A 27,996-nucleotide genomic window follows, 5' to 3' on the forward strand; every position below is an offset into this window, starting at 1 on the left:
TTACGAAAGCAGCCTTTTTGTTGGTGTCAAATATTTGCTTTGCCCTCGCTTAATGTGGACGGTTACTATGGAAATCTGAGCCTTTCGTCAGGATTTTTGATATCCGTCTTAAGATCCATGTAGTAGTACGCTCTCTCGTCCACACTAGTAGGACAGCTTTGGCATAGTCACATAAAATTCTACTTCTATTCTACTAGTTGACGTATAGCATTTTACTAGTAGTATTGGTACACCTTTGTATGGAAACGGCTTTAGGATATCGACTAAATGCTAAAAAGTCTTGCCATTGTTTACGCTGAATCCATGCATTGCTCTTTTCTCACTTTGTCTCCCATTCAGCCTGGTTTCAGATATTTTCCTTCTGCGGCGCTCGCAATTTTCAGAGGCACTTCAAAGTGCCAAGCGGCTCTTACGCAACCTCTCTCAGGGTCAGGAGCGTCACGCCGCCTCGCCGCGCCGACTGAGCCGCTCGCAGGACCGAACGTTAGGGCAATTATCCCGCCGCGGAGGTGGTAGTGACGCGCACGTGTGCGTGCGGAAAGTAGGACAGCGGGAGCAGCTCGCTTAGCGGTCCAGTTACGAGCCGCCGTTGATGAAATGCGTGGGAATGACCGCGATTTGTGCTCACGAGGAGCTTTTTATAGTAATATTACAACTTTATTCTGACAGTATTACGACTTTTCTTATACATCGGTCCTGTAACATTGCGGCTTTATTCTCATCGCTGACTTTTTCTTGTAATATTACTACTTTTTTCTTGTTCTGTAATTTGCGACTTTATTTTCATCGTGTTACGACTTTTGGTAACATTGTGACGCTTAATTGATGACTTTTTCCCTGCATATTATTAAAAACGTTATTGTTGTACATTACAATATACTGTCCTAACGTTGCAACCTTTGTTTTCTTAACTTAATTTTCCCAAGATTACAATTTTTGTCTGGAACATTCATTCTTGTGACATGAGACCTTTTTTCTCGTAACTTCTCGTTTTCTACGACTTCATTTGAAAATTACATTTGTTCTTAATATCACGATTTTCTTCTCAGGATGTACTTCATGTTTGTAACCGTTCAATTCTCGTAACTGTTTTTTTCAAACCCTCCTTATTTTTGTATATTATCATGATATTGCACCTTTTTCTTGAATTTGTACAACTTTATTCTCAAAAGGTTCCATATTTTTCCTCGTAATATTTGATGGTATTCTTATATTACACTTTCTCATAATTTGCGACTTTAATATTCTGACTTTATTTTTGTACTTTAAGACTTTTCCCCTCATAATATTAAAAACTGATTCTCGTAACATCTTTGTTTGCAACTTTCTTTATCGTAATTTACAACCATGATGTTGCAACATCGGAATGTGTGAATTGTGACTTTTTCTACATAATTTACGGTTTTATTCTCATAATGTTACGACATTTTCTTGTGATATTGTCTTTTGCACAATAAGGATTTTCGATAGCACTTTTTTTTTTTTTTGCTCGATGTCCGATTTTTTTGCTTTAAGTATTGGTGGCTGGTATTGGCAGCCTTCACGAGTACCCGATACTTTGAAAGAAGGCCGATACTGATACCTGGTATTATTACTCGCCCATCCCTAATACACAACTTTATTCTTGTGATTTGCAACTTTATTCCTGCATTATTATGACTTTTTCCTCATCATTTCTGGCTTTATTCTCATAATTTTGTGACTTTTCCCTTGTAGTTCATGACACAGTTCGCCATTGTTCCATGCTGTGACATTGTTTTTGGTTTTTCCCTCCACGCACAGTGGACCCCCGCCTACTCGCGATTCGGTACCCATGGATTCACCTATTTACAGATTTTAAAAAAACCAAAACATTTTTTTCAGATTTAAAAAATTTTTTTTTCCCCCCATTGTTTTATGACATCTTTTTTTTTTTTTCACGAACAGTGGACCCCCGCATACTCGCGGTTGGGCACCCACGTATTCGCCTATTAGCTAATTTGTCTTTTTTCACCCCCAATTTCTTCTTCTTTTTTTTTTTCAATTTCAATTTCAAACCAACCCCAAAAACCTTATTTTCCCCCCTGATGCAATTCTAACGGCCGCCAATTACCCACACATTTTGACTGGTCGCGGCCCGGCCCGGTCCCTTTTCCCCGCGCATAGCGGGGGTCCCCTGTTTTCTGTTTCCCAAAGACGAGTTTTGTGTTTCACGTGGGTGCGCAAGGCAGAAACTCAATGGGGAGGTTGGCTTCCAGGAAGGTCCCTTCTAACTCCTCCTCCGCCTCCTCCTCCTTTGCGCGCGCGTGTTGACAATAATCCGTGTTATTACTCAGCCGCTCTCTCCATTGATGCATCGGGTGCACAAAAGAGGCGCTACCTACCTACCTACCTGCCTGCCTGCCTGCCTGCCGCCGTTCCTCCGTCTTCCGTCTCCGCTCTTCTCACAGCCGTCCCCTTCTCTCTGACGGGATCAGCTGAAAAGCGCAGCGGCTCATCTTTTTCTTGCCCAACTCGCCACTTTTGAAAACATTTCCCCTCCCGCTCGTCTTTTCTCAGTTGCTCTTTTTTAAAAAAAAATTTTTTATTCCCCCCCCTCCTCCCGCACGTCACAGCTGATTTGCGGCTTGCGAATGTCGGCGTGGAGGAGAAAGTGAGGAATCTCGGAATCGTTGCGCGATGACAGGAAGAGGCACGCTGAGCTCAGCGTGAGCGAGAGTCGCCGTCGTCTCTGCTCGGGTCCGGCAGGCTTGTAAAGGGAGACGGAGGGACGCGGCAGTGCCATGAGCGGGCGAGGGCAGGGGTAGCATGCGGACCGGCGCCAGGCTGCTGCAGACTTGTAACGGTCCTAAAATGATGGCCATGGTCCGGACCTCCCTCCAGAAAGTGGTGGTCTTCCTGCACAGACTCCAGAGGATGGCAATCTCCTCGCCGCGATACCAGAAACTCTGCAAGGTACGTGCGGCAGGAGAGCAAGGAGAGTTTATTTTGTGTGCTTTTGTTGGCAAAGTCACTTAACTTTCAATCTTCGTCGTCATCGTGCCGTGTGAGATTCTCGTCCCGGTTTTAAGATAATGACGTTGACAACTTGGACAGGTTGCTTGCTGCCACATCATTCGTCCTTCATTAGCCTTTTCTGTCGTTCTGTCGGAATCTGTCGATTCGAAGCGACCTGTGATGATCGCACATTTTATTTTCATCCTTGATGTCCTTCTCATAATCTCCAGGCTTTTCACCCCTGTAACTTCTTTTCTCGTGATATTGTGACTCTTTCTTGTACATGAAGACTTTATTTTAATAATACCCCCCCCCAAATCTGCATTTTCTCTTACAATTACAGTTTATTGTACGTTTTTCCTTGTGATTTACAACTTTATTCTCATATTTCACATTTTTGTCTCAGAATATTGTTTTTTCCTTCCATGACTGTATTTGCAAAATATTCCCAATTTTCTTATTAGTTTTTCTTGTAATATTCGACTTTACTCTGATATTGTGACTTTTTATGGTAATTTATGATATTACTCCCATAATATTCAACATTTCAAGTTTTTCTTGCATGATATATGGTAGTATTCACTTAATATTGACTTTATTCTCATATTTTTTTCTTTATTTGTATGACTCTCCTCATAATAGTGTGTTTTTTCTTGTAATTTACAGCTGTATTCTCATATTTAATAGTATTTAATAGTAATAATATTTAAAAAAATGTATTTTTACAGTTACTATTAGTTAATTAAAAAAATTTTGTTAGTCATGTCACAATATTGTCAAAGCTATGGGAACATGTTTTTCGTGTAATCACAAGCACTAGAAGAGGGATACTATTTTGTGTGTAGTTTTTTTTTTTTTGTGGTCATTTTGCCAAAATCAAATTGTTTATTGACAGTAATAATTCATTTTTATTTACTTGTATACTTATCATTTGACTTTTTTAATCATGAGTCAGTACTTGTATCTGTAACACTACTTAGGTCCAAACTATGGCCCCGGGGCCATTTGTGGGCCCCCACCATTTTTTTGCGGCCCTCTGCATATATAAAATAAAAAAATAAAAAAAATAAATAAAAAACAAGTGGTGTCCAAACTATGGCCCCGGGGCCATTTGCGGCCCCCACCATTTTTTTGCGGCCCTCTGCATATACAAAAAAAGCCCCAAAAACTTTTGAAATTGCCGAAATTATATTGTATTGCAGCACCACCACCAACCCCCCCGCCCCCCGTGCGCTTTTTCAATACCCACATCCCCAGTCGTGACACAACTGACAACTACTACGATTACCTCTACCAATAATAATAAGTTGGGTTTCTATAGAGCTTTTCAAGATAAGCAAAGAAACTATTCACAACATAAAATCAAATTTCTCTTCATTCGTACAGGGTGTGGATGCTTTTGCCCCCTTTAGTGTAAACGCATCAGGAGAACCGAGTGGCACATTGGGAGCTCGCTTGTGAGCAAAAGCCCGTGTTCGCTGACGTAACGCGCCACAGCTGGTTGGCAGCTGGGTCCGTTTCATCATTGGAGGATTTGGCCCGTGTGGACGGGGAGGGGAAACAAATGCATCGTGGCGGTTTTGTGACGGCTTGCCAGCTTCAATCAAAGCAACATGTGACAGTCCAGCCTAAGCCAGTCTTAATCCATAAAGCCATCACTCGTCGGCGCTCCAACGAGGACCGTTTGCTTTCACGTTGACCTTTTTGTGGACATTGTTTCCCTTTGCCGTTTTAGTTTGGTTGTATTCCGACTTTATTCTTGGAATTTTATGACTTTCTGATAATATATGAGGTTATATTATTACCAGTTAACATCCTTTATTCTCATGTTAGGCATTATAATTATTTTTTTGACCGAGTTGATTGGTCAATTTTGTTTTACAGTACTAGCGAGTTTTGCTGTCAACCTTTTATTGAACGGTCAAATGCACAAAATGAGAACACTCACAAGGAGCTGCTGTTGACACCAGCTCCTGACATCACTCAGGAGGCCACGCCCCTTAAAGGAACACATCCAACACATGCATACTACAGTACTTAGTGTAATTACATGTTGTGAAATATTTCCTTTACATTCTCTGTTTTTATGTTTTCTATAGTAAATAATTGATTCTCAAAGGGTGGTACTAGTACCACAAGTGGTACGTGGGCTCCCTCTAGTGGTACGCCAAAGCATCACTGAATTAAATCTTCAAACTCTGCATAATGTTTTTTAAAAAATATAACTCAGTGGTATTTAAGCTTTAATTATAATACATATGTATTCTTTTTTAAATTACTTGTATGTACAATACAACTAATAATAATTTCATTGAATCATTAAGTAAATTTTGAGGTGGTACTTGGTTTAAAAAGTTTAACTACTGAAATAGAGTGCTGTTTTGTTTTTTAAAAACACGTAACAAAAATGGTGGTTGTTTTTAGGGGTGCTGGAATGGATTTGTGGAATTTCAAATCATTTCAATATGAATGATTTGGGTGAATTAAGTTCTTGCAAGTCAGTCATTGAGGTAGTAGTCCACAACTTTGGATATCTGGTTTACTTTGTTTGTTTGTTTTTTACTTTAACTAGTTTCATACATCCATTCATCCATTTTCTGAGCCGCTTCTCCTCACAAGGGTCGCGGGCGTGCTGGAGCCTATCCCAGCTACCATCGGGCAGGAGGCGGGGTACGCCCTGAACTGGTTGCCAGCCAATCGCAGGGCACACATAAACAAACAACCATTCGCACTCACGTTCACACCTACGGGCAATTTAGAGTTGTCAATTAACCTCCCATGCATGTCTTTGGGATCTGGGAGGAAACCGGAGTGCCCGGAGAAAACCCACGCAGGCACAGGGAGAACATGCAAACTCCACACAGGCGGGGTCGGGATTTGAACCCCGGTCCTCAGAACTGTGAGGCAGACGCTCTAACCAGTCATCCACCGTGCCGTACATTGTGAACAAATTCAAGTTCTGCTAATACCGTACAAATCCACAACATTATTGTGAGCCGGATATCTAGAGAGATTGATTTCCGGCCACGGCGAGCCATCAGTCATTCGGCACTCTATTAGCGCCTCCTGGGTGCTGCATCAGTCGCTCCGGCCTTCCCTGGATGGAGTCATTCATACCAGACATGTCGCTGTCCTCCCAGGGGGTGCTGGCTCGCTCGCTAGCCTCCGGGCTGGACCGTTGGCTTCCACTTGATGGATTTGATCGGGGCTGAGCCTCGTGGGCCGGCTGAATGTTCCCCCCCCCCCCCCCCCCCCCCCCATGTCTCAGTTCAAGCAGTCGCAATCCTGTTTTATCAATTTCTGTAGTTTTTCTAGAACAGTTTGCCATTTTGCTGTACATGTTGTACATGAGAGTGTAATAATAATAATATTATTAATTAATATCCATTGCTTCGGCAGAGCAGCGAGGATATATGCCCGCGATTATTGTTCTACGCTCTGTTTGTATGTGTTGCTGCGCTCTGTGTGTGAACGTAACAGTAGTTTGGTTTACAATTGTACCGTAACATCTATGCTAATGTCTCTTATGTTGTTTCACATTATATGTTATATGAAACATTTCGTTTGTTGCCTTTTCGTAAACAACAACAACAAGTGTTCCGCATTGATGGCATTTGGATACAACCAGAAGCCTTTTTATCGTGTTTTATTTTTAGTTGAGTTCTCTCCATTATTGGGGCACGTGGATAATTCTCATCTCGTTCTTGTCCTTTATAAAGCAGTTTGAGTTGAATGAGGTGCAAACTACTCAAGCGAGCCGGATTTACTTGTGCTGTCTTCTGTTTAAAAAAAAATAAATACAAAGAATAACCACAAAGGTTAAAGAGAAATAAAACACAAGATACTTTGCATTGGAAATGTCCTGTTTGGATTTCTTTACTGCAGCCAATTTAGGCGGCAAACTCATCACCACCAGTGCAGGCAGGCGCTTTGCATTGTCTGTGATTTGCACGGGATGTAGATTTGGGAGCAGAAACACATTTTCATTACAGCTTATTGCCTCCCCGTACCACCTTGACGCTTTTAAATGAAGTGCATTTCATTTCTCAGCAAATATTTCTTAGTCATCACTCAGCGTGTATTATTAACAGCACGGTGGTCGATTTGCGCATCCGGGCGTGAGTGTTTTGGCGTTCAGGCGAGGATACAAATGCATTGTGGGTCGCGTAACGGGAGGCAGATCTGACTAATTTGAGCAGGATGCATGTTAGGAGGGCGCCAGTCCCGCCTGCACCTGAGCTCCTATTTGACGCTAATAACCCAAAAGACCTCTTTGGAGCTCAAGGTTAGATGGCTCCAGACTCACCTGCCCTGCGGCGTTTGTGGGATGGAGCTCGAGCCGGCGTGTCAAACTTGATTTTGTCGCGTGCTACGTCGTAGTTATGGTTGCCATCTGAGGGCAAACCACAAAGTATTTCCCCCGCAATAATCCAGTTCATCGTTCACAACAATGTCATAGCGCAGTTTAGTTCGTTGTTGTAATTCAAAACACTTGTATCATAAAATCATCTTTCCCCATTAAAATGAATGGAAATACCATTAATCCGTTCCAGCCAGAAAACTAAATGCACGTAATGGATTTTTGGAATTAGAAAAATAGTACACTATAATATTGCACTTAATAGCAACATATAGTAATCACATGATATAATAGAATGTAAACAATTCAACAGGTTCTGCCACATTTGCTTCAATTCAATGGACATCGTGCTGCTCCTTCTGGTGTGTATGCCTTAGCAACTTGGGGGCAGTGGAAGACATACATGGAGCTTTTCAAAACTCCTCAGGAAGCCGAAGTATTAGTTGTTGTTCTTTGCAGTGGATAAAGAATATATGTCTGCGAGTATTGTTCATTATTTGTCTATCCATCTTTGGTGTTTTGCACCATGTTAGGATTAACTTTAGTTAGACTAAATATGTTTTTATTTTGGTGATTAATTATGCAATGATTGTTGAGCTTTTATTTTATCCGTCATTTTTACAGTTTACTTTAACTGGGAATGACAAACACATGAAGGCAGCAACGCTTCGCCTCTTAATTGGACAACTGTGCGAACGAGAGCGTGAGAATAGGCACTAAGGAATAATTTAAAAAGTGTCTGAACAAGCTTAAATGTGTTTGTGTGGAAAGGGTAAAACTATTTTAAAAAATAAAAAATTGAATGTGATGCCTTAAGGCATTAGAGGCAGAAAGAGCCCAATATGCAAAAGGTGGCTTTGGGTCGCCTGTCTAAAGTTGGGCTTCGACGGGGGAATGCGAGTATACGCAGCCGGAGCTGGCCGAGTAATGAGAGGAGCAGGACACTCCTCTTGGGGGGAGGTGAGGGGAGAGTGGAGTGGCGGAGGTGGATCCTTCTGCCAATTTTCAGCAACGTGCACACACACGGAGATAAAACTAGCCACCGGCGCCTCGCGATGAACAAACCAGGCGTGCCGCTCTTCAAGTCTTTACCAATAAACTCCCACTGACATAAACACGGAGACCAAGCGAAGCGCACACAAGGCCACAGGCAGGTGGGAAAGAAAAAATACACCATGACCGTGTGTTTTTGAAGGCAGCCTCGCATTTAGGATTAGACGGGATGGGCAGCAGCAATAAATCCACGTTTCTTTGTTTGTTTGCAGTCTTTGAAAATCGATGGATCCGGCGTTCACATCAATGCGGTTTATGTTGTGCGGTCTTAACAACTTGAAGCGATGGAGGCATTTGTGGATTTCACGACTTGGAAGTAATTCAGGCCCGACTAGTTTGCTGCCCGACTTTTCCTTGAAGCGTCTTCTAGCGATGGTTTATCTCTACAGTTGGAGAATGACTGGAATTCCCAAGGCTGTGTAGGCAACAATATGTCTTCTACTTTGTATGCTGCTGCTTTACAACTCAAAACAGGAAGTAGAACTTTTTTTACTTTTTAAAAAAAAATTTTTTTTTGCTTTATGGCCTCGCACACTTTATGATGCCGCAAAAGCAAGCAAGGCTCTGGCCAGAATGAGGCAGCACTTTTGGACAGGGAGTAACTCGCGGAGGCCCACCGTAAAACAGCAAGTTAAATTTCGACAATGGAGGGCTTTTGCGAATGCTTCTTGTGGCATATTTCAAAAGAAAACGAGGAAAAGCAGACATTTTTGTGAATATAGCACAAATCACCATTTAAAAACGTTTTCTGATATTTTCATTTGTTTGATGACCTTAAACATAAAAGCAAACATAAAAGCACAACTAAACTGCAAAAAAGAATTTAATAAGGGCCTGAACACTTTTTCAAGGCACTGTACATGTACGTGTGTGCGCAGATACAGAAATTACAATATATAAATAAGAGTAACTCAATAGATAAAACCAACTTGATATACTTCCATCCATCCATTTTCTGAGCCGCTTCTCCTCACTAGGGTCGCGGGCGTGCTGGAGCCTATCCCAGCTGTCATCGGGCATGAGGCGGGGTACACCCTGAACTGGTTGCCAGCCAATCGCAGGGCACATAGGAACAAACAACTATTCGCACTCACAGTCATGCCTACGGGCAATTTAGAGTCTCCAATTCATGCATGTTTTTTGGGATGTGGGAGGAAACCGGAGTGCCCGGAGAAAACCCACGCAGGCACGGGGAGAACATGCAAACTCCACACAGGCGGGGACGGGGATTGAACCCCGCACCTCAGAACTGTGAGGCTGACGCTCTAACCAGTCGGCCACCGTGCCGCCAACTTGATATACTTAATTTTTTTAATTAATTCATTAATTAAATATATTTTCAAGTTACAAGTAAAATAAAATACACTAATAAATAACGTTAAGAAAAATTGAGTACAAAAAAGATATAATAAAATGTTCTAAATTAATTAGAAATGTAAAAAAACATAATAAAATCAAGTGCTGTACATAAAAAAAGAAAAAGATGTAGCTATGCTTTTTCAAACCCATAACAATTCATTAGAAATATGAAATATGGTAGTATAAGTTAGTCAGAAGACCTTGTGCTGTCACGATTTAGGTTATTTGAAGGCGAGGAAGGCAAGGCAAAAACCCAAGTGCAGGGAGGCTGGGTGGCAAGGTAGAAGTCCCAAAAATGATATTTAATTCCAAATCAAAGGTAAACAAGGGGCTTGGAAAAAGCAAACTAAACTAAGTCCCAAAACTGATAATCAAAGTAACAAAGAAACACTTGAACAAACCTAAAACTGGAAACAAGACATGACTACTGGAAGTACAGGTGACTTTGACATGTGACACAGACAGACGACAATGACAAACGACAATGACAATGAACTGACAAGAACTGAAAGAAACCAGGGAACTAAATACCGAAAGATGGACGAGACAACGAGGAACACCTGGACAAGACACGAGTGGCTGGAGAGAGAGCTGATTGGTCGACACAAGGTAGAAGGTTGACGAGAACGGGTGGACACAATAACTAAAGGAGCACACGACAAACATGGAACAAAACTAAACCAAACCAAAACACAGACCATGACTTGTGTACTGCATTCCGTGTGTACTTTACCCCCAACCGTATTCATTGCACTAATATAGTAAAAATAATCTCAATTTCTATTTTGACAGGCTCCTTGCTGTTGAACACCAAATCACAGTTTTTTTTTTTTTGTTTTTGTTTTTTAGCGAGTCACACTGTGCCGGGCATAGAGGAAAAAGTCACACTGACCTGGAATGAAACGCTCCAGTGTCTAATTTACCTTGTCAGCGTGAAACCACTTTGACCTTCAGCATGTTCCCTCTCCGTGGTCCCGTTGCTTGTTTGCCAAAGGATGTCTCGTCGGGGTTGATACGAATGTGCAAACACATACAAAATAGCGTCACATTCATAATGCTGCTTGCGTACGTGAAATAATCGCAATAGTACATGATATAATTTTCTTTTTCAATGTTGAATTTTAAATTTGTTTTGGGGATGAAGCACTTTTAAGTGCTTCAAAGTACTGCATAACCCTCTGAAAACACTTTCGATTGTGAAATAACATTAGCGTCGCTAGTTTGTCATCACCTTTCACTCGACATTTCAAAATCAAAAAACGAATCTTGGCTCGTCCCCTCGATCATGAGGGCGAGAAAGGTCGGACGAGTTTAGGCGCCTCAGTCGAATCAGTCATCATCAGTCAAAATGATCTAAAAGGACTGTCAATATAAGCATTTCAAAATAGTGTCCCCGACGAGCCTTTTAAAGGTAAATCCGCGACCGGCGATTGTGCAAATATTTTCTGCCGCTCTATGACAGCAGATTAAAGATAAAGCGGGTTTATATATAGTCTGTAATCCCCGGCGGGGAACAGCTGGCCATTGGAGTCTCACAGCGGCGGCGCGAGGGGAAAAGGACGGATTGCAGATGTAAAATTTGCACGTGTTTCAAGATTACAAGCGAGACTCGTTAAAGTAAGAATCAAAAGTTGCGCGGAAACGCTCGGCTCCGAAGTGCGTCCGCTCGCCGCCGCCGCAGCGGATCGCACTGGCGAAAGAAACGTGCGCCGTTGTGTCACGTGATGAAAATTGACACGATAGAGGCTGATGTCATGTCACCTCACACATAACACACGGCATGAATGTGTTGTTGGAAGTGGTGGGAGTACAAATACAATTATTGCAGTACAGTTATGATATTGTAGTGTGTAAGGGCATAGTAATGACCAACTGAAATAGAATATAAAGAAATTAAAGTCTTGGCTACATTTTGTTTACTTCAATTCGATAGACATTGTGCTGCTCCTTCAGATTTGAACACCTTGGCCACCTGGGGGCAGTATAAATACAGATATGCTGTACATGGAGTCGGTCGCAGCTCCTGCAGTAATATTTGTCATTCTTCGCAGAGGATAAGGAATGTTTGCCTGTGAGTCTTGGTGTATTATCTGTCTACATATGTTGCTCTACCGTTTGTGTTCAAATATCCGTTGCGTAAAGGCTTATGAAACCGTGACACTAATCCTATTTGTTAGCCCGTCTATGGTGTTTTGCACAGTTTGTTAGCATTGAGCCAAATGGACTTATCTAAAGCAAATCTATGTTGTTGTTTTAAATACATAATTTGTAATTCTTTGTTTTATGTTTACAGTAGTTTCATGTTAACTTTTACTACTGTACTTAAAGTAGATTTTTCAGGAATATGTACTTTTTACTTTTACCATTGTCCCCCCTGCACATTCCCGATTCGCAACTGGTAGATTCACTTGCTCAGTTTTTTTTTTGTGCTCGGATCATGTTGTGACATGGAACTATGTTGAAGTGAGTTGATCAGAAAGATCTGTTCGAATGCTCTAATACAGCTGGCAGTGAATGAGTGAATCATCGCTCTCTTTTAAATATAATATGCTTATGTGGACACTCTCGTCCTCCTCCTTAAAATTGTTCCTATTTTTTATTTTTTAGTTCTCGTCTTTTTTTAACGCTTGAATGCCCAAAATAGGTTAGCGCATCCAAGGCAACTTGTGTTCATTTGAATGCTCTAATTTGATGTCGCTAATGGTGCTAATTAGATGCGAGATGTCCCCCCCCTCCAGACTCGCCGCAAATTGCATTTTGCGGGTCAAAATGTCTACATGAAGACGTGTTAAGTCATGTTGTCACATTAGAGGTTATTCTGGGTGTTGACATCAATGATGTAAAATTGGATTTGATGCGTTTGTGTGTGCGTGCGTGTTTTCTGTGTTTGGCCTGAGGTTAGTCGATTTTCGTGGTAGTTCATCAAGATCTAATTTTGGATTGATGTTTTCCGTTCCCCGAGAGAGGCCATTAATTACTGCTAAACACTGTGGGAAACGCACACACCCTCACTTTATTTATCATAATTCCTCATAATGGTCATCCCTTTAAAAAAAAACATGTCCTAACTAGTCACTGGGATAAGAAAAGGGTAGTTATCGCAGTTGCTAGACGCTATTGTTCATACATTAAATAGAAAACTGAGCCCATTTGAACTCTTTTGCTAACCAAAACAGCAGCACCTACAACAGTCTCTATGATGCATTAAAGGGAGGAGACCCACATAAGACCGTCTTACGTCGAGAACGCGACTTTAACGCCTAGCCGAAAATCCACACGCGCTCTTGGCTGCCATATCGAGTGTCCTCTTTTTCCCCATTCTGTCTTGCTCTATTTATAGCTCGTGTCAGTAGCTCTGCAACTAAATGATTGACAGGTCAATGCAAGCGTCCGTCCTTCCTCCTGTTTACCGTCTCCCTCTGGCATCACCTCTGTCTGAAGGCTGTGTTACAGTTATACACACGCGCGCACACACAGTCTCGCATTTCTGCGTTTGAGTGTGTGATTGAATGTGAGTGAGTGTGTGCAAATGAATGCGTTTGTTTGTGCGTGTGCTCGAGTGTTTGTTACTTAGTGCGCGTGCGCCGGAGTGCATGGGTGCGTTTGTATGTGTGCGCGTGTGACGGCGAGTGAGTGCGTGTGAACGAATGTGTACGCGTGTGTGTGTGTGTGACGATTGTCGGATTGCACTTGTCGTACTGCTGTCTGGCTTACAAAGGCGGCGCTGATGCCGGTTGCCATGACGCTGTCGCCGCTAGCCCGCTGGCAAGAGGAAATGAAACGGATGAGGGAACGAGAAATATACACGCGCACACACACGGATATACCCTGGTAAGTTGATGACAGATAAAGACTTTTTCTTGCTGCCCTTAGTCTCTTCTTGAATTTAATTGCACCGTATGTTACAAGAAGATCGTAAGGTCATAACGACAACAAAGTTGTAATTTTACAAGAACCAGTGTTGTACTCCAGAGTCTCCACTTTGCAGCAGCGGCTTGCTGCCCTTAGTCTCCTCGAATATGTTGTTTGTTATTACATCCTAAATAGGGGCCGTGATTTTCAACTGGTCGACATCTGTTGCAAAAGATCGGCTTTTTAAGGTTTCTTAGTTTCTAAAGAGAAGAGTAAACTTGTATTTGTTGACTTGACTGAGTTTTAGTCAAATAAAATGTTTTTTAAAGATAATTGAGACAATTTGGTTGCACTCGTTTTTTTCCCCCCCCTCCGTTCTTCAACGATTATGATGCACTTTGTAACAAACATAACCTGAACTTGTAAGTAAGTGTAAACGTATTCCAAGGTCACGTAAGCGGACAATTATCGGAAATTTGTCCTCCTTTCTGACAAATGTCAGTCGAGCTTTAAAAAAAGGAGGCGGCTGCCAAAAGAGGAAAGGACGCAAATGTTCTTGCTGACTCTTTAGAAATGGCCGCTCGGTCACTCAGTGGTCATCGATACGCGAATGGCTTCAATTATGACCAAGCTGGCCTTGCATTAGCGTAATTGTTTCTGGCGTCAGGAGTTGCTAAGAGAAAAAAAAAAAAAAAAAGTCCAAACCGTCTTGCTTTAAATAGTCTCCTTCAACCAAATTCCCAACTTGGTGCCCAGAATGTGCCCGCTTTCACCTTTCTGATTGGAATGAATGCCACAGAACTGCTGATGGTAAAGAAAAAGTCAGCATGGCATGAGATGGACACAGCCCATATAAGTCACTTCCTGTCAAAGTAACGCTTCCTGCCACTCTTCCCTTTCCTGCGTATGACATCGCGCTGCAGGTTGAATGGCTCCCAAATGCTGGAACGACGTTCTTGGGCCTCTTGTGGTGGCTAAATCGCATCTTGCATCTTTTTATGGGGTTTCATTAGCCGCTCTGATAGATGTTTGGCAAAAATATGCAGTTTATTCTTCAGACTTAAAAGCTTCCTGCAACATCAATTAAAATCTTTTTTTTTTTTTTTTCCCCCTTCACCTCAACAGTAAGTGCATCTGCACATTCTGTAATGGACAAGTAGTGTTGTCATGATACCGAAATGGTGACTTCGATACTTTCAGCTGCATAAAGTACGTCGATACTGAAACGATACCGTGGGGAAATCCTAAAAGATCAGTAAAAGCACTGTAATAATAGCTGAGGAAGCAAATTATTTTCGTTGATTCAAAATATCAGAATCAGAATCGTTTTTGTTAAAAAAAAAACTGTATTGTATAAAAACATAAGGAATGAGTAAAATAACTACTAATACTTACTGTACAGTACTGTCGTATTCACGGGTTGGATGTGTGCCGAGTGAATTTGTTGGAGTGAATAATAATAAATCTGGCCCTTGGTGTTTCTCAGTTTTTATTATACTACTACAGAAATAACTGACACAACACCTTATGGGGGAACAAAGGGGGAAAAAAAGGCGCATAGCATCAGTCATCGAGTCTATAATATCGACGCGCTGACTTACCTGACTGCACTCTCATACTGAAATTAGGAAGATTCCAAGATGGTAAACATCTCCAAACCTGCAGCTTGTCCTAAATTCTTCAAAGCAGCTTATTATATTTCATTATTTTTGTAGCCTCTTGAATTACAGAGGCTGCCGTCGCCACCGGGGAGGACGGCTCAGTCGATCGGGCTTCATTAAAAAGCACAAATGTGATACGCGACGACGTGCTAGTAACAATAATAAAAATAAAAGAAAATAAAAATAAGGTAGCTAGAGCGACGCTTTCCAGCGGCAGATTGATCGTCGGCGTGTGCGGCGATATTGTAGCGATCCGCAATCGGAATTGATTAAATCCGTCTGATTAAATCCGTCTATAATGGTCTATAATTCAATAATAACTCCTCTGCCTTTCTCCAGTCAGAACAATCACAAATCATCACAAATGGACTTCCAAAATAAATAAATGGAGCACATAAACAACTTGTTGTAATAGGATAATATTGCTGTTTCCAAGCCGCAAATAATCGCCTATTATTTCTCGGCGGGCCGCTTTCCAAGCGCTCGTCTCGTCTTTAATTCTGCCTTTTCTTTGTAAGGCGTCGGCAGGTTAAAGGCGGGTTAATTGGCTCCCATCTTCTGACACCTTAGACGGCCCTGAGCGCTAAAAAGATGCAAATCTCGGCCAAGGAAATGGATCCGGCCCATCATCTCCCACTTATCAAGGAGGGATGCGAGGGGCCACTTAGAAAGGATTCAAAGCGATGAAACATTCTGATGCATCTTTTGCTACGCGCGCTACGCCCAAGTGCCTCTCCGGAGTTGATGTACGATATGAAAGCCGATGATGATGATAACGACGAGACATAAAAGAAGGTTATTTCCTTGACGGTTTCTTTCTTTGGCAGCGGAAACAGACGACTTTATTTGGTGTAAAACAAGCAGCTTTTTGCCACTCAAATATTTGTATGCACAAATTGGAGAAAAAAAAATATACTGCTGCTGATCACCTTTTGTCTTTTTAATGATCTATCTTATATTTGTTCAGCGAGTTTTTTTTGTCTTTTTTCATCCACTTTGTGTTGTCATGGCAACGTAATCCACGCAACGATGGCTAAATCTCATTTCTTTCTTTGCAACCTCCTTGGTCCTTGATTCTCGCTCCTCTAATTACAGTACATGACGGGTGAGTGTCGAAGGAGTGAGGAATCTATCGTAATCAGCAGTAGAACAAAAACACGTTGAGCAGAACAGCGACGCAAGTTTGTTTTGCTTTTGTGACACCGCAAACTTTGCCACGACAAAAACATTACTGATAAAGGGCTTTAGATGGACAAATAACAAAATATTTACAGAAATACATCCACATATGCAACTAACAGTCCCGTGAGCGATGCTGTTCGAGTATGAGGTGCCTAAACCTGTACGACTTCCGAAGTCTTGGCATTTCTCTCCCTCATAATTGACGTGACAAGCCGACATTAACTGCCTAATCTTTCTCGTCTACTCAAAAGCTGTGCTGATCTCAAATTCGAAGCGGTGCCACGCCGCCATCTACAGGCATCTGTTACTCATTACAGTGGTTTACAAACCTGAATTTGGCAGGCCCTTTTCCACGCCTACACATTGAAAACGTACCTGTCGTGTGTGTGTGTGCCTACATGTGTGTGTGTGTGTGTGTGTGTGTGTGCGTGTGCGATTGTGTATAAATGGTTGGATTCCAATTGGCCATTATAAACAACGTCCACAGCAGTGAATGAGTGAAGAGAAATGAGATCCACCCTATATTAGCAGTGGGACTATTTCCTTAACCAATCAGATTTTAAATTCTTCCTAACAGGCTCTTGTTAATGTCAGCATTTATCCGTAACGTCGCTAACATCAGCCAAATGTCGAACACGAGCAAATGAGTGTTTACTGCGTGTTGGCTGTCTTTATATAGACGCTTGAATTAGCGGATTTATTTTTACAGCTCCAGTCCTTTGTGTTTTAAAGTGTCAGCAAACGCCTCTTCTCGTTTAATGAAAGCCGAGCAGATATTATGTATTTGTAATTATATCCAACCTCTCTTTTAAAGGAAATACATCGGAGTGTGGAGGGTTTTTTTTTTTTTTTTTCTTTCTGCTAATGCGTGCAAGTATTTATGAACGAATGCATATTTCAGCTCTAGTAGGCTCCTAATTGGACGCCTTTCATCTAGTAACGCATGCTACTTTTCAATATGGCTTTTCTCCGCGAGGCGATCAAAGGAGCCGCTGATTAAAACGACACCGGAATATGCGTGTGCGAAGCTAGGATTACTCATCACAAAAACATCAGAGAAAACATTACTACCAACCCCAAATGTTTCGTGTGTTTGTTATCACAGTTTCCTTAATGTTTAACCACATTTATCTCACTCACTTGTTTTTTTTTGTTTGTTTTTTTTTACCGTCAAGTTGAACTTCGAGAGACGCCGACTTCCCGTCGACCTCTTAAAGTTTGACGCAAAGCAGGAATTTGCAGGAAATTATATGCGCTTCCCTGATTGCGCCAAAGCGTGAGTATTTTGGAGGAAAAAGAGAGAATATTGTTATATTTTTTTCATTTAAGTACTTTTTTTGGTAACATGAGCGTTACTGATATGTATGCAAAGCTGTGCAAACTTAATAAATGAATAAATATATAAAATAAACAAGAAAAAAGAAGATGCATGTCAGTTTTTAAAATAATACATTTGAATAACTAAGCAATAATTGTTAATAAAGTAAACTGAAATAAATTTAAAACATTGCCAAAGTTGTTGCGTTGAGCTCACTGAGCCAATGTGCGCAGATGAATTTCCAATTTAATCCAATATGATGTGCCAGATGCATATGCCGCACGATTAATTATGCCCTAGAATGGCCTCCAAAACTGCCGTGTCGGACTTTTGGTATCTGGGCCGACTTGATCCACGTCTTAATCGCACCACTATCACAAGGAAAATAGCGCTCTCTAATATTGTACATTATAAAAACGTGGAATAACAACATAATATAATAGAACATAAAGAATTAAACAGTTTGTGCATCATGATTTAATGCTTCAGTTCACTGGACATTGTGCTGCTCCTTCTGGTGTGCCCTCTTTGGCCACCGGGGGGCAGTATAATACAATCATGGAGACACAAACAAAGAAGAATAGTTTCTAGGGATGTCCCGATTCAACTTTTTCCACTTCCGATCCGATACCGATATTGCAGCCTGGAGTTTTGGTCGATACCGATATCGGTCCGATCTAATTTCAGCAATACTCATGCATAATTTACTAATTTTGTAGTATGAAATGTTAGAAAAGGCTTGATCTTACTCAAACTGTGAACAATAGTCAGCAACAGTAGGTATGAGGAAAAACTGACCCATTTACTATTAACCAATGGGTTACAAAAAAAACTGTTGTGCCAGTCTTGGCCTCCGAGGGGCAGTGTGATACACGCAATGAGATAAACGCAATAACAAAGTAACAAAGAAAGTAGAAGTCATGATCGAATATTGTTATTATAACAGAGTTGGAAGAATATATCCCAGAGAATATTGTTATAGTGCCTGTTTGTATGTGTTATGTACAGCGTTTGTGTAGCAATATTTATTATTTTGAGAGATAGCATCATGCTAATTTTTGTTAGCTAGTCAATTGTGTTTTTCATTCGTCGTGTGTTAGCTTTGTGCTCGCGATTTTGTGAAGAAGCAAAATAAGTCTGTGATGTATTTGAACATTCAATTGGTTTAATTTGTAATGTGATGTAATGTCTGTTTAGTTTTACACTGAACTTCAACTGGAGTGTCAAGAAACGACTTTAATCGAGCAGCATTCACTCCTCCTCGTTGCTACGATGTTAGCACCTTAGCAAGCTGTTGCTGTGATCACGTGGACTCTGAATGCCATTCTGAATGCCATTCTGGCGCCGCTGGATAGAAGTGCTGGAGATGGAAAATGGACTGCTTGTATAAGTGTGGTAAAAGGATTTAATGATACAACATATCAGCTTTCTATGTAACCTGGTGGTCGGAGCTAAAAGCAGGAGATGAGGAGGCTGCAAGAACAGTGGAGGATGTGCAATATATGACTAAGAAGATATACATTATGCTCCAGAACGCAAATGCGCTCTGCACCCACTATGTCAGCATCATCTCCATCTCCTCTGCTGCTCTTATTATTAGTATCGCCACCCTCAACATGGACGCCATGTCCGGGATGCCTAAACTGGGATGCACGCACCCCTTGAGGTGTTTTTGTGTGGGGGAAGATGAGCGCACCAACTCTCTGTCACAATGTTGAAGGGAGGGAGTATGGCTTAAAAAGTTTGGGAAAGGTTATTTAAGAGCAGAGATTCTTCGACTAGTGTGCACTAGGATCTAGGGAATATTTTTAGAAGCGATTATCCTAGCGATGATCCCATTGATTATTCCTTATTGACCAAAAATACCAATACAAAATATGCATATGAGGTGCAGGTATTGTTGTTGTCCACTTCAGTTCGCCATATTCACGTTCTACACTGTCATATCTGTGACTTTGTGCGTGGCTTTAAAAGGCGGGGCCTGGCCTGGTGAGTGACATTTAAGTCAGCTAATGTTGGCTTTTGGGCGCGCAGGGTGGCTAGCGTGTCAGTTGTGCAGTTAGCGTATGGCTGTGCTTATTATGTATTTATTTTGTTAGCGTTTGTTTAGTTAAGAGCTTGAAAGTGCACTAGCGGCCTATCCTTGATTACAATTCGTGCTAGCTCTGCTTTACAGTAGACACAATGCATTTAAGTTGTTTTTTTTTTAAAGTGTGAAATGATCCCAAACTACTACTTCCTTCTCTGTCTTTTACACACTCTTTGTTTTGATTTTATTATTATTTTTTTTTCTTTTAGGTTGCGTGTGGGAGGGGAGTGAGCCGAGTATGTCGGGATGTTGAAGGAGGTGCACGGATTAAAGAATTTGGGAAAGACCGCAGCGTGCCTCTGACAGATTTATAGTGCGTTTGACTGTACCTGCTGTTTGAGTTGATCTACAGCAGAGGACATTCTTTATTTAGCAACAAAGCTTTACGCTCCTGTCACTTTTTTCTTTCTTCCTCCTCTTCTGCCGGTTGCATCATTAGCCAACAACGTCTCTCCTGGTGTTCCAGCAGTTAATCTTGACGTGATGTATGTCGCAATTTGCATTTTGACGTTGGACACGTGTGTCTCGGATTTATGGACGTCGAAGCCGGAGCGGGGGGGGGGGGGGGGGGGGGAAACAACAGCAGCAAACTGACAGCGGTAAAATCCAATGTGTGATCTTGTTCGTATTAATTACAATATGCGATGTACTACAAACAGAAAGGCTGATAAGAGTGGAAGGAGGGCGGTGGTCTTATCCTTCCGACTGTCGACTGCCACCAAAATTGCGGGCCCCGCCCAGAGGCGGCTCCCTCGGGGGGTCAGTGCAGGAAGTGTTGTTGGTGCGACACACCCTGATCTGAACTTTTTTTTCCCTTTCAACATTACAGTCACCGCCACTCTTCTATTTGCTTCATGCAGCGATTTTTTTCTGACATTGATCCGCGCAATGTTCCGTCGAGAAGAAGCACATTATCTATTGATTTGTATCTAAATTTAAGCATTAGATCTCCTTCATGTGTCAGCTCCCCATTCCCAGCAAGGCTCTTTCGAAGATGTATGGATTTTTTTTTATTTTTTTTTTAATCGCTAGTGTCCTTTCAAGGCCTGTTAGTACCTCTTCTTTTCCATACTGAAGTCAAGGAGGTTTGAATTTAAAGGAGAAACGCTGGGCATAATGAATATTTATGAGGCAAATAAAATGATATGTGAAGGAATGAATATGAGCTATATGAGAGGGATGTGTGTGTGTTTGGGCGGTGCCACAGGGCAATGTTTATGGATGTTGATTTGGAAAATATATGATTTAAAGGCGGGCTTGTTATCATTGAGTCAAATGGAATGTTTTGCTTCGGTGGAGGCGAGCGTTTTGGAATCGGGACCTTTTCTCACGCTGCCTGCCGCTAAAGCTCTTATCTGGCCTCCATCATTGTCCCGCCCCAACAAAACCATCGCAAATAACATAAATATTGGAAAAATATCCGCCGTAGCAGTAAGCGGCGTGTTTGTGTTGCTCTTTGAATTTGCTTCGTTTGTTTTTCATTATTATTCTTGAGCCATATAAATCGCCGCTTCAAGGCTTTCCCATACTAAAAAAAAAACCCAAAAAATATATATTTTTTTCAAATCGCAAAATTCTGCATTTTTGAAAAGTCAGCCTCCGAAGGTATACAGTGTCCGTTAGCGACATGAAATTTGGTAGGCCTACCTATCACGAGTAGACCCACAAAAAAGTGTCAAGAACCCATGTCCGAAAAGGGCAGGAAATCTGCCATTTTAGTTTAAAAGTGTCATTTTGTCCTAGAGATTTTGTCAGTTTGTCACAAAACTTTAACCGCAAACACTCGAGTCTAGACAGACGGGCAATGTTAAATCGTGAAACATTAAAGTTTTCATCCTTGCTTGTGCGGACGAAATTTGACGGGACCTTTCATTCCGTTTCACTCTCCTCTGCCTTTTTCAAGTGAGTCATCTTCCACCATCTGTCAGCGCTGCTCATCTTTAAAGCCTCTCTTTCTTTAAAAATCTCTTTTCATTCACATGAAGACGATCGGGTATCTTTAAACATCATGTCGACTTGAACACCACGGCCAATCGGATTCTTATTTGACTAGCTATCGCTTGCTATCAGGCCCCCCCATGTGTAGCTGTTTGGGGGACATTATTAAGTTTTATTGAACAACTTTACGGTACAGTGAATATTGTGGTACCCGAATATTGTGGGGGGGGGGGGGGGGGGGCATACATTCCAGAGCCACCCACAATTATGAAAATCTAACCATTTAAAATTTATATTTATTTGTTTTAACCCCTCCCACATGCATTAAACACATTTAAATGTATTAAAACACATTTTAAAGTATTCTTAACGCCTGCTCTTACTCGCTTGCTGTCAAGAAATGGGAGGCGATTGTAGAACATCACTGCTAGAACGTTAGCGAGCTCAATGCTAACATAAAGAGCGGTGCCTTGATTTCCGAATGACCCGACTAAGATTTATCGAAGGTGCGAGCCGCTCGCGCTCACAACAAGCAACAGTTTGGAAAATTTGAATTGGTGAACAATTCTTTAAAAATAGGATTCAGTATTTACTGCAACTCACAGTTGAAGTTTACTGTTAAGCTAAACTTAAAACAACCGCCTTTAGGTCTGCTAGCTTAATGCTAATACATAATGGGAAACATCATAGACTGGCTAATGATTAGCATCTATGCAGCTGGGTTATAACCCTTTAAGAAACAGATATTTGAACACAAACAATCACACAGGGATCTATTCTTTATCCTCTGTGAAGAATGACTGTTACCTCTGAGGTGTTGTGACATCTCCTCTATCGCTATATCCAGTATATCTATGTATCTCTGCATTACACTGCCCCCAGGTGGCCAAGGCATGCACACCAGAAGGATCAGCATAATGTCTATTAAATTGAAGCAAAAAGAATAATCCAAAAAAAAAACCCTAACAGGAATTTAAAATCATTGAACTCTATTGTTACTCGACATGGAATAAGGATTGTGTTTTCTTTTTCAACCTCGATCTTGATATCTTGCCAGTATTTTGTTAGTGTATGCAAAAAAAAATTAAATAATTTAATCAATAGCTTATTATCAGCAGCAGCAGGTTGTATCAGTTTCATCGTCGCTTCCGGGGCGCTCTGCACTGAGTTGTAGCATCTTGAGTGCAGTCACACGGATACGACCTGTGCTCCGTTATTGATTCCCCATTGGACGATACGTACGACCCTCAGTCGTCTTCCCTAATGGGAGCTGTGTCACATCATTGGTAAATTTATGGTTGAACGGAGGTTTCCTATGATCTGCCGCACGCAATTTACTTGCATCGGAGATAACCTGGAGTTTCCTGAGGGAGGAATAAAACAAGCTATACATTTTAAAGGCAGGATCATGTGAGGTCGCAAACTTTTTTGAAAGGTGTAACATCACGCGAGGTCGCCCGTTTAGTGGAAGTGAGCCCCGGGTCTGTTAGTGTGTCCCTCGTTCGTGATCCTGTTACAAGCTTGTTTAACTCGTGTAGGCGGGCGGCGGCATCACTTCTGCTCCTTCTCGACATCACTTCGCATGGCAAACTGGGTCTTTTGTAACTTTTTTTTCCCTGTAGTAGCACCACTATCGTGTCGAATGTATAAAAACCATCGATACTGTACAAAAACGCAAGATAACCGCACACAACTGTGCTGCATAAATCATCTTTAGTCATTCAAAATCACTGTCTACTAAAAAACAAAAAAAAACATTTGCATAAAATGCATCATACTCATATAGAGATGCTGATTTATTAAATGTATCATTCACTGCCAGCCTTCCCAGTTAACATGAATATTTGACTTTTAAAGCCGTCAATGGCAGTGAATGTGTGTGCAAATCGCTACAGACGTATTTTGCTGTTAAATTTAGTTGTACAGTGGACCCATTACAGATTTTTTCTTTATATTCATATCACGCATAATTTGCCTGATCACGAGATTTGTGTGTAATATATGTATTGTACAGTACTACTGTGCATTACTGTATGTTTAAGAGTTTACAAGGTGTTTAAGAGTATAGAAAGGGTTCCTAATAGTATGCTAGATGTTAATAGGAGTGTGGGGAAGATTAAGAAGAGTCTGGACAGGTTCGTAAAGCTTGAAAATATGTATAAAAAAAAAAAAACAAACAACAAATGGTCGCAACTTCACGGTTTCATAAAAAAACAAGGGATTGCTGTACTGTAAAATTCCTTGAGAAAAACAAACACATCACAGTGGCACAAATGAAGAACCGTGATTATGGGGTGGGAACATGGTCCCTATTCAAAATACCACCATAATATGTCATGTTTAACATTAATTTGTCAAGTTGCAAACATGTATTATATCATCACTGTAAAAAGCGCAACTCCCCCCCCCCCCCCCTCCCAAAAAAAAGAAGTCTGTATCATCTCATACATTTTACACGATTAGGCAGAAATTCCTCAAGCAGTATAGTTGTCTGCATGAATCAAAAATGCTGTTGAAAGGGCCCAGAGTATGTAGATCTTTTTAATGAGCTAAGCGCACTTCAAAGTCTTCTCCTTATGAATATTCAACCTTGTATTTGTCTTTTTTTCTCACTCTGGCTCCCTTGGCCTGACAGCCATCTGTCTGCTTGTCTTTGATGTGCGCCACATGTCTCCGCTTCTTCTGTTCCCAATGCCAACAAGCATTGTCGCGAGCGCGTCTTGAACGTATGCAACGCCAGAGTCAACGCAAAAACCCCAAAGATGACGAGCGCGTAGCCGAGGGCCACCAAGCATACAAACAGTAACCTCCCATTTTTTCAACTCCAAAAACATTCGCCCTTGAAAGTTAAATTCTGTCCCAGATCTGGGCCCTGAGCCTTGAGTTTGACACCTGCGATATACAGTAGTGTAAATCTTCATTTCATAGTGTTTCCCTTGGTTACAGTGGCTCCAAGACTTTCTTTAACCAATCAGATTTCAAATTCGCCGTCACACGGCGAGCAAGTTGACCCTCGAATTGAGTTGTGTAAAAGCCAATTCATACTTTCCGTTGTATATAACAAAAAAAAACTGAAATAATTCGCAATCAGAAAAGTCTGGCACGGTTCAAATCTCCAAGTGTGGGTACGTGCGCCCTTCATTTCCTCTTTTTTGGGCTGGTGGCACACTCATCACTTCACTTCTCAAACTTTGTCGATTAGGTTTTCAAAAGCACGGGCGGGCAGCGAGGGTCGGCCTCAGGAAGTGTGTGTGTGGCGTGCCCAAGTTAGTTTAGGGGACAGTCAGGGTGGGGGAGAGAGAGCGAGCGAGTGAGGAAGAGGAGGGGAAATTACAATAATAAACAGCTGTGAAAACCAGAGAGGGGGTTTGTAGTGGGCCGGAGAGCCGCTGAGACAGCCAGCGGCATGGTAAGACCCCCCAAGAACCCCTCGAGGAGCAAACATCCAACCGGGAAGCTTTTGGAGAAAATCGGGACGGGGATGAACGAGGCGATTTCTCGGAGGAGGTCAAATTGGGCGAGGCTCGAAGTCAAAAGATGCCTGCGCCGGGCCGTCCGATGAACATGTGACCTTGGGCTCCGGGACCAGAAGAAAGCATTCCTTGACTGCCCGTGATTAGTGTGGGTGCGGGCGGGGTCACTGGAGACCCCAAAGGAGGCAGACGCTGAGGTGACGCTGGGCACACCTGATAACTTCTAAGTAATCTCCTTTTGGACTGGGCAAAATGAGGTAATCCATGACAAGGCCGGACGTTCCTCGAAGGCTTCGTGCGTGGAGGCAAGAAGGCGAAGTTTAAACATCCCTCGAGACACCCGGCGTCTTATCTCCAATTTGCAGACTTCCAATCCAAGATTTGTTGGCTTCTCCCCCCCCGCCGCATCCCGTTCCTGGCTGTCGGAAAGGTCCAACGGCGCAGCTCGTCCCGTTAATCCCGATTGCCGTTTGCCGCCCCCCCCCCCCCCCCCCGGAAGCGCGGTTGCATGGACGGATGCCCGCCTCGCCAGCTTGGATGGCGAGAACATGTTCGCAAGATCGGGCGATCCACGAGGGACTCAAGATTGACGTCGTTTCGGATGCTAACCACTGACCTTCGACCTGTAGGAAAGTAGAGAGCATGTAGAAGGGTTTGGAAGGAGTGGGAGGAGCCAAACACATGCGCCAATATGATTGGTTTAAACTTCAGTCTGCATGAACTACTCAGGAAATTTGAACAGGTATTTATATGCCCGACTTAAAGTCCAAACTGCTTTTTTATTTTAATCCTTATAGACCCTCTAACGTGGGGGAAGAAGTCCGGCTTGACACCCAGCATGTGGACTTGGGCTCCGCGCTACCGTGGCCGGTTTAGAGCGCCTCGTTGTCAGCCGTGAGTGTGCGCATGTCACTGTGAGAAAGGCAGAAGCGCCAGGAGGGGAGAAAGGGTGGAGTCTACACAACTTGTCAGCCAGCGTGCGGACCGGAGCTTCGGGCTGGCGTGGCCACTTTAGAGTGCCTCATTGTCACGGCATGGAAAAGACATGCTACGACCCGGTGGGATATATTCCAGCCACAGGAGGCTTTAAGCGATTAACCCTTTATTACTAAATTAGTTTCTAACGCCGTGTGTGGACTTCTGGCGGAGGAATACTATGATTCTGTATCGCAAAGGTGTAGTCCAAATTGAAATAACATAAGGATTACACGTTAAGATAAATGTGCGCTCCGAAGTGTTCGCTGCAAGCAGCCCACAGCTCAAACAAGGCTCTTTATCGTCTCTGTGAGATCCACAAACCATTAACTTTTCTGCTAGCTTTTTACCCACCTACACACACACGCACGCACACACACACACACACACACACACACACACACACACACATGCAAGCCTCTGGACAAGCATGTGTGTTTGAGGTGATAAGTGATCCACTTTTTGTTTGTCATTTCCAAGCATGCGTCGCATGTCACCAGTATTTTTCCATAATTAATAACAGTGACGTGGGCCTCCAAACCTCCAAATATAATTAATTAGCATCCATCGCCCACGAATAGAACGTGAAATACGAGCAGACAGACAGCCTTTTTGTTGCATGCTGAGTTATGTTGCTTATACCGCGCTAATATTTAGTTTGGCGTATGGACACTGGCTGTCTTTCAATTGCTAAAATGAATTCTAAAAGGAGCTTTTGTAAATGAACCACACTGTGTCTTGTTTTCTCTCCCGCTATGTGTGCGTGTGCTTACAGTAAATGTATGTTTACTCGGGTAATGACTTGTGCTACGTCCAGCTGGCTCATCGGCAGCGCATGAATCTTTCTTTGAGCGGAGACGCGGTGTCATTGTGGGGACGTGCCAAATTTTTTAGCACGTTTCATAAACACACTATCTGCTTTTAACGTCACGCTTTTCATATCGTCTTAAGTGCTTCAAAGGGAATACACCAAAAATGCAAGCCGAACTTACAGCGGTACCTTGAGATGTGAGCCGTCATTGTTTTGAATTTTTTTGTTGTTGTTGCTTTGACTGGCGAGCGCAAACTTGAGATACGAACGCTGTAAGGTGGCAGTTAACGCAACTTCCTCAAAGGCAGCAAATATTTGGCAAATAGTGAAAGGACCATTAAAAAATTTTTTTTTATTTCCACTCCCATTTGAAGTTTACTCTCAAACAAACAAAAAAGAGAATTGCAATCTCAAAGCTTAGCCTTTCAGTCTGCTGGCTTAATGCTAATGCTAACTAGCATCGATGTTGCGGTGCACTAACCGTTTAAGCAACTGAGCGAACACAAACGGTGCAAATACATGTAGAAAGACAATATAACTCATATATTCTTTATCCTCTGCAAAGAACGACTAATAATAGCGTCATACTGATGAGCTGTGAGGAGTTGAGACATCTCAATGAACAGTATGTCTGTCTGGCGGACACACCAAAAAAAGGACCACAATGGCCATTCAAGTGATACAGTGTGACAAAAACGGTTTAATTATTTGTAATTCTATTTAGTTACATCATTACTGTATGTTTTTATAAAAGACAATATTGTGGAGTGATATTTCTCTTAATTAAAATACACGTTACACATTTTTTTTTGGGGGGGGGAAGGCTGTAACAGACTAATGGCATTTCCATTTATTCCGCTGGGGAGAGATAATTTGTGAAACAAGGTACCACTTTAAATCTATTATAGGCTGTATTTGCTATTACACCTCTCTTACAAAGTCTGTGTCA

General features: G+C 42.0%; 1 protein-coding gene across 14 annotated transcripts in view; it reads left to right on the forward strand.

Moving 5' to 3' along the window:
* The window catches only part of utrn (utrophin), a 134,018-nt gene that overhangs the window by 52,112 nt on the left and 53,910 nt on the right, over positions 1-27,996 (forward strand). The window contains exon 1 of one of the 14 annotated variants that reach the window (XM_061753262.1): positions 2,638-2,934. The exons of 12 other annotated variants lie outside the window; for them this stretch is intronic. In XM_061753262.1, the coding sequence (XP_061609246.1) occupies positions 2,788-2,934 (147 nt within the window). In that variant the 5' untranslated portion in view covers positions 2,638-2,787. Of the gene's footprint in view, positions 1-2,637; positions 2,935-25,868; positions 26,004-27,996 lie in introns of those variants that run through there. One more of the 14 variants, XM_061753263.1, reaches the window with a different exon arrangement.

This window comes from Phyllopteryx taeniolatus, chromosome 18, assembly GCF_024500385.1.
Source record: "Phyllopteryx taeniolatus isolate TA_2022b chromosome 18, UOR_Ptae_1.2, whole genome shotgun sequence".
NCBI classification, from domain to species: domain Eukaryota; kingdom Metazoa; phylum Chordata; class Actinopteri; order Syngnathiformes; family Syngnathidae; genus Phyllopteryx; species Phyllopteryx taeniolatus.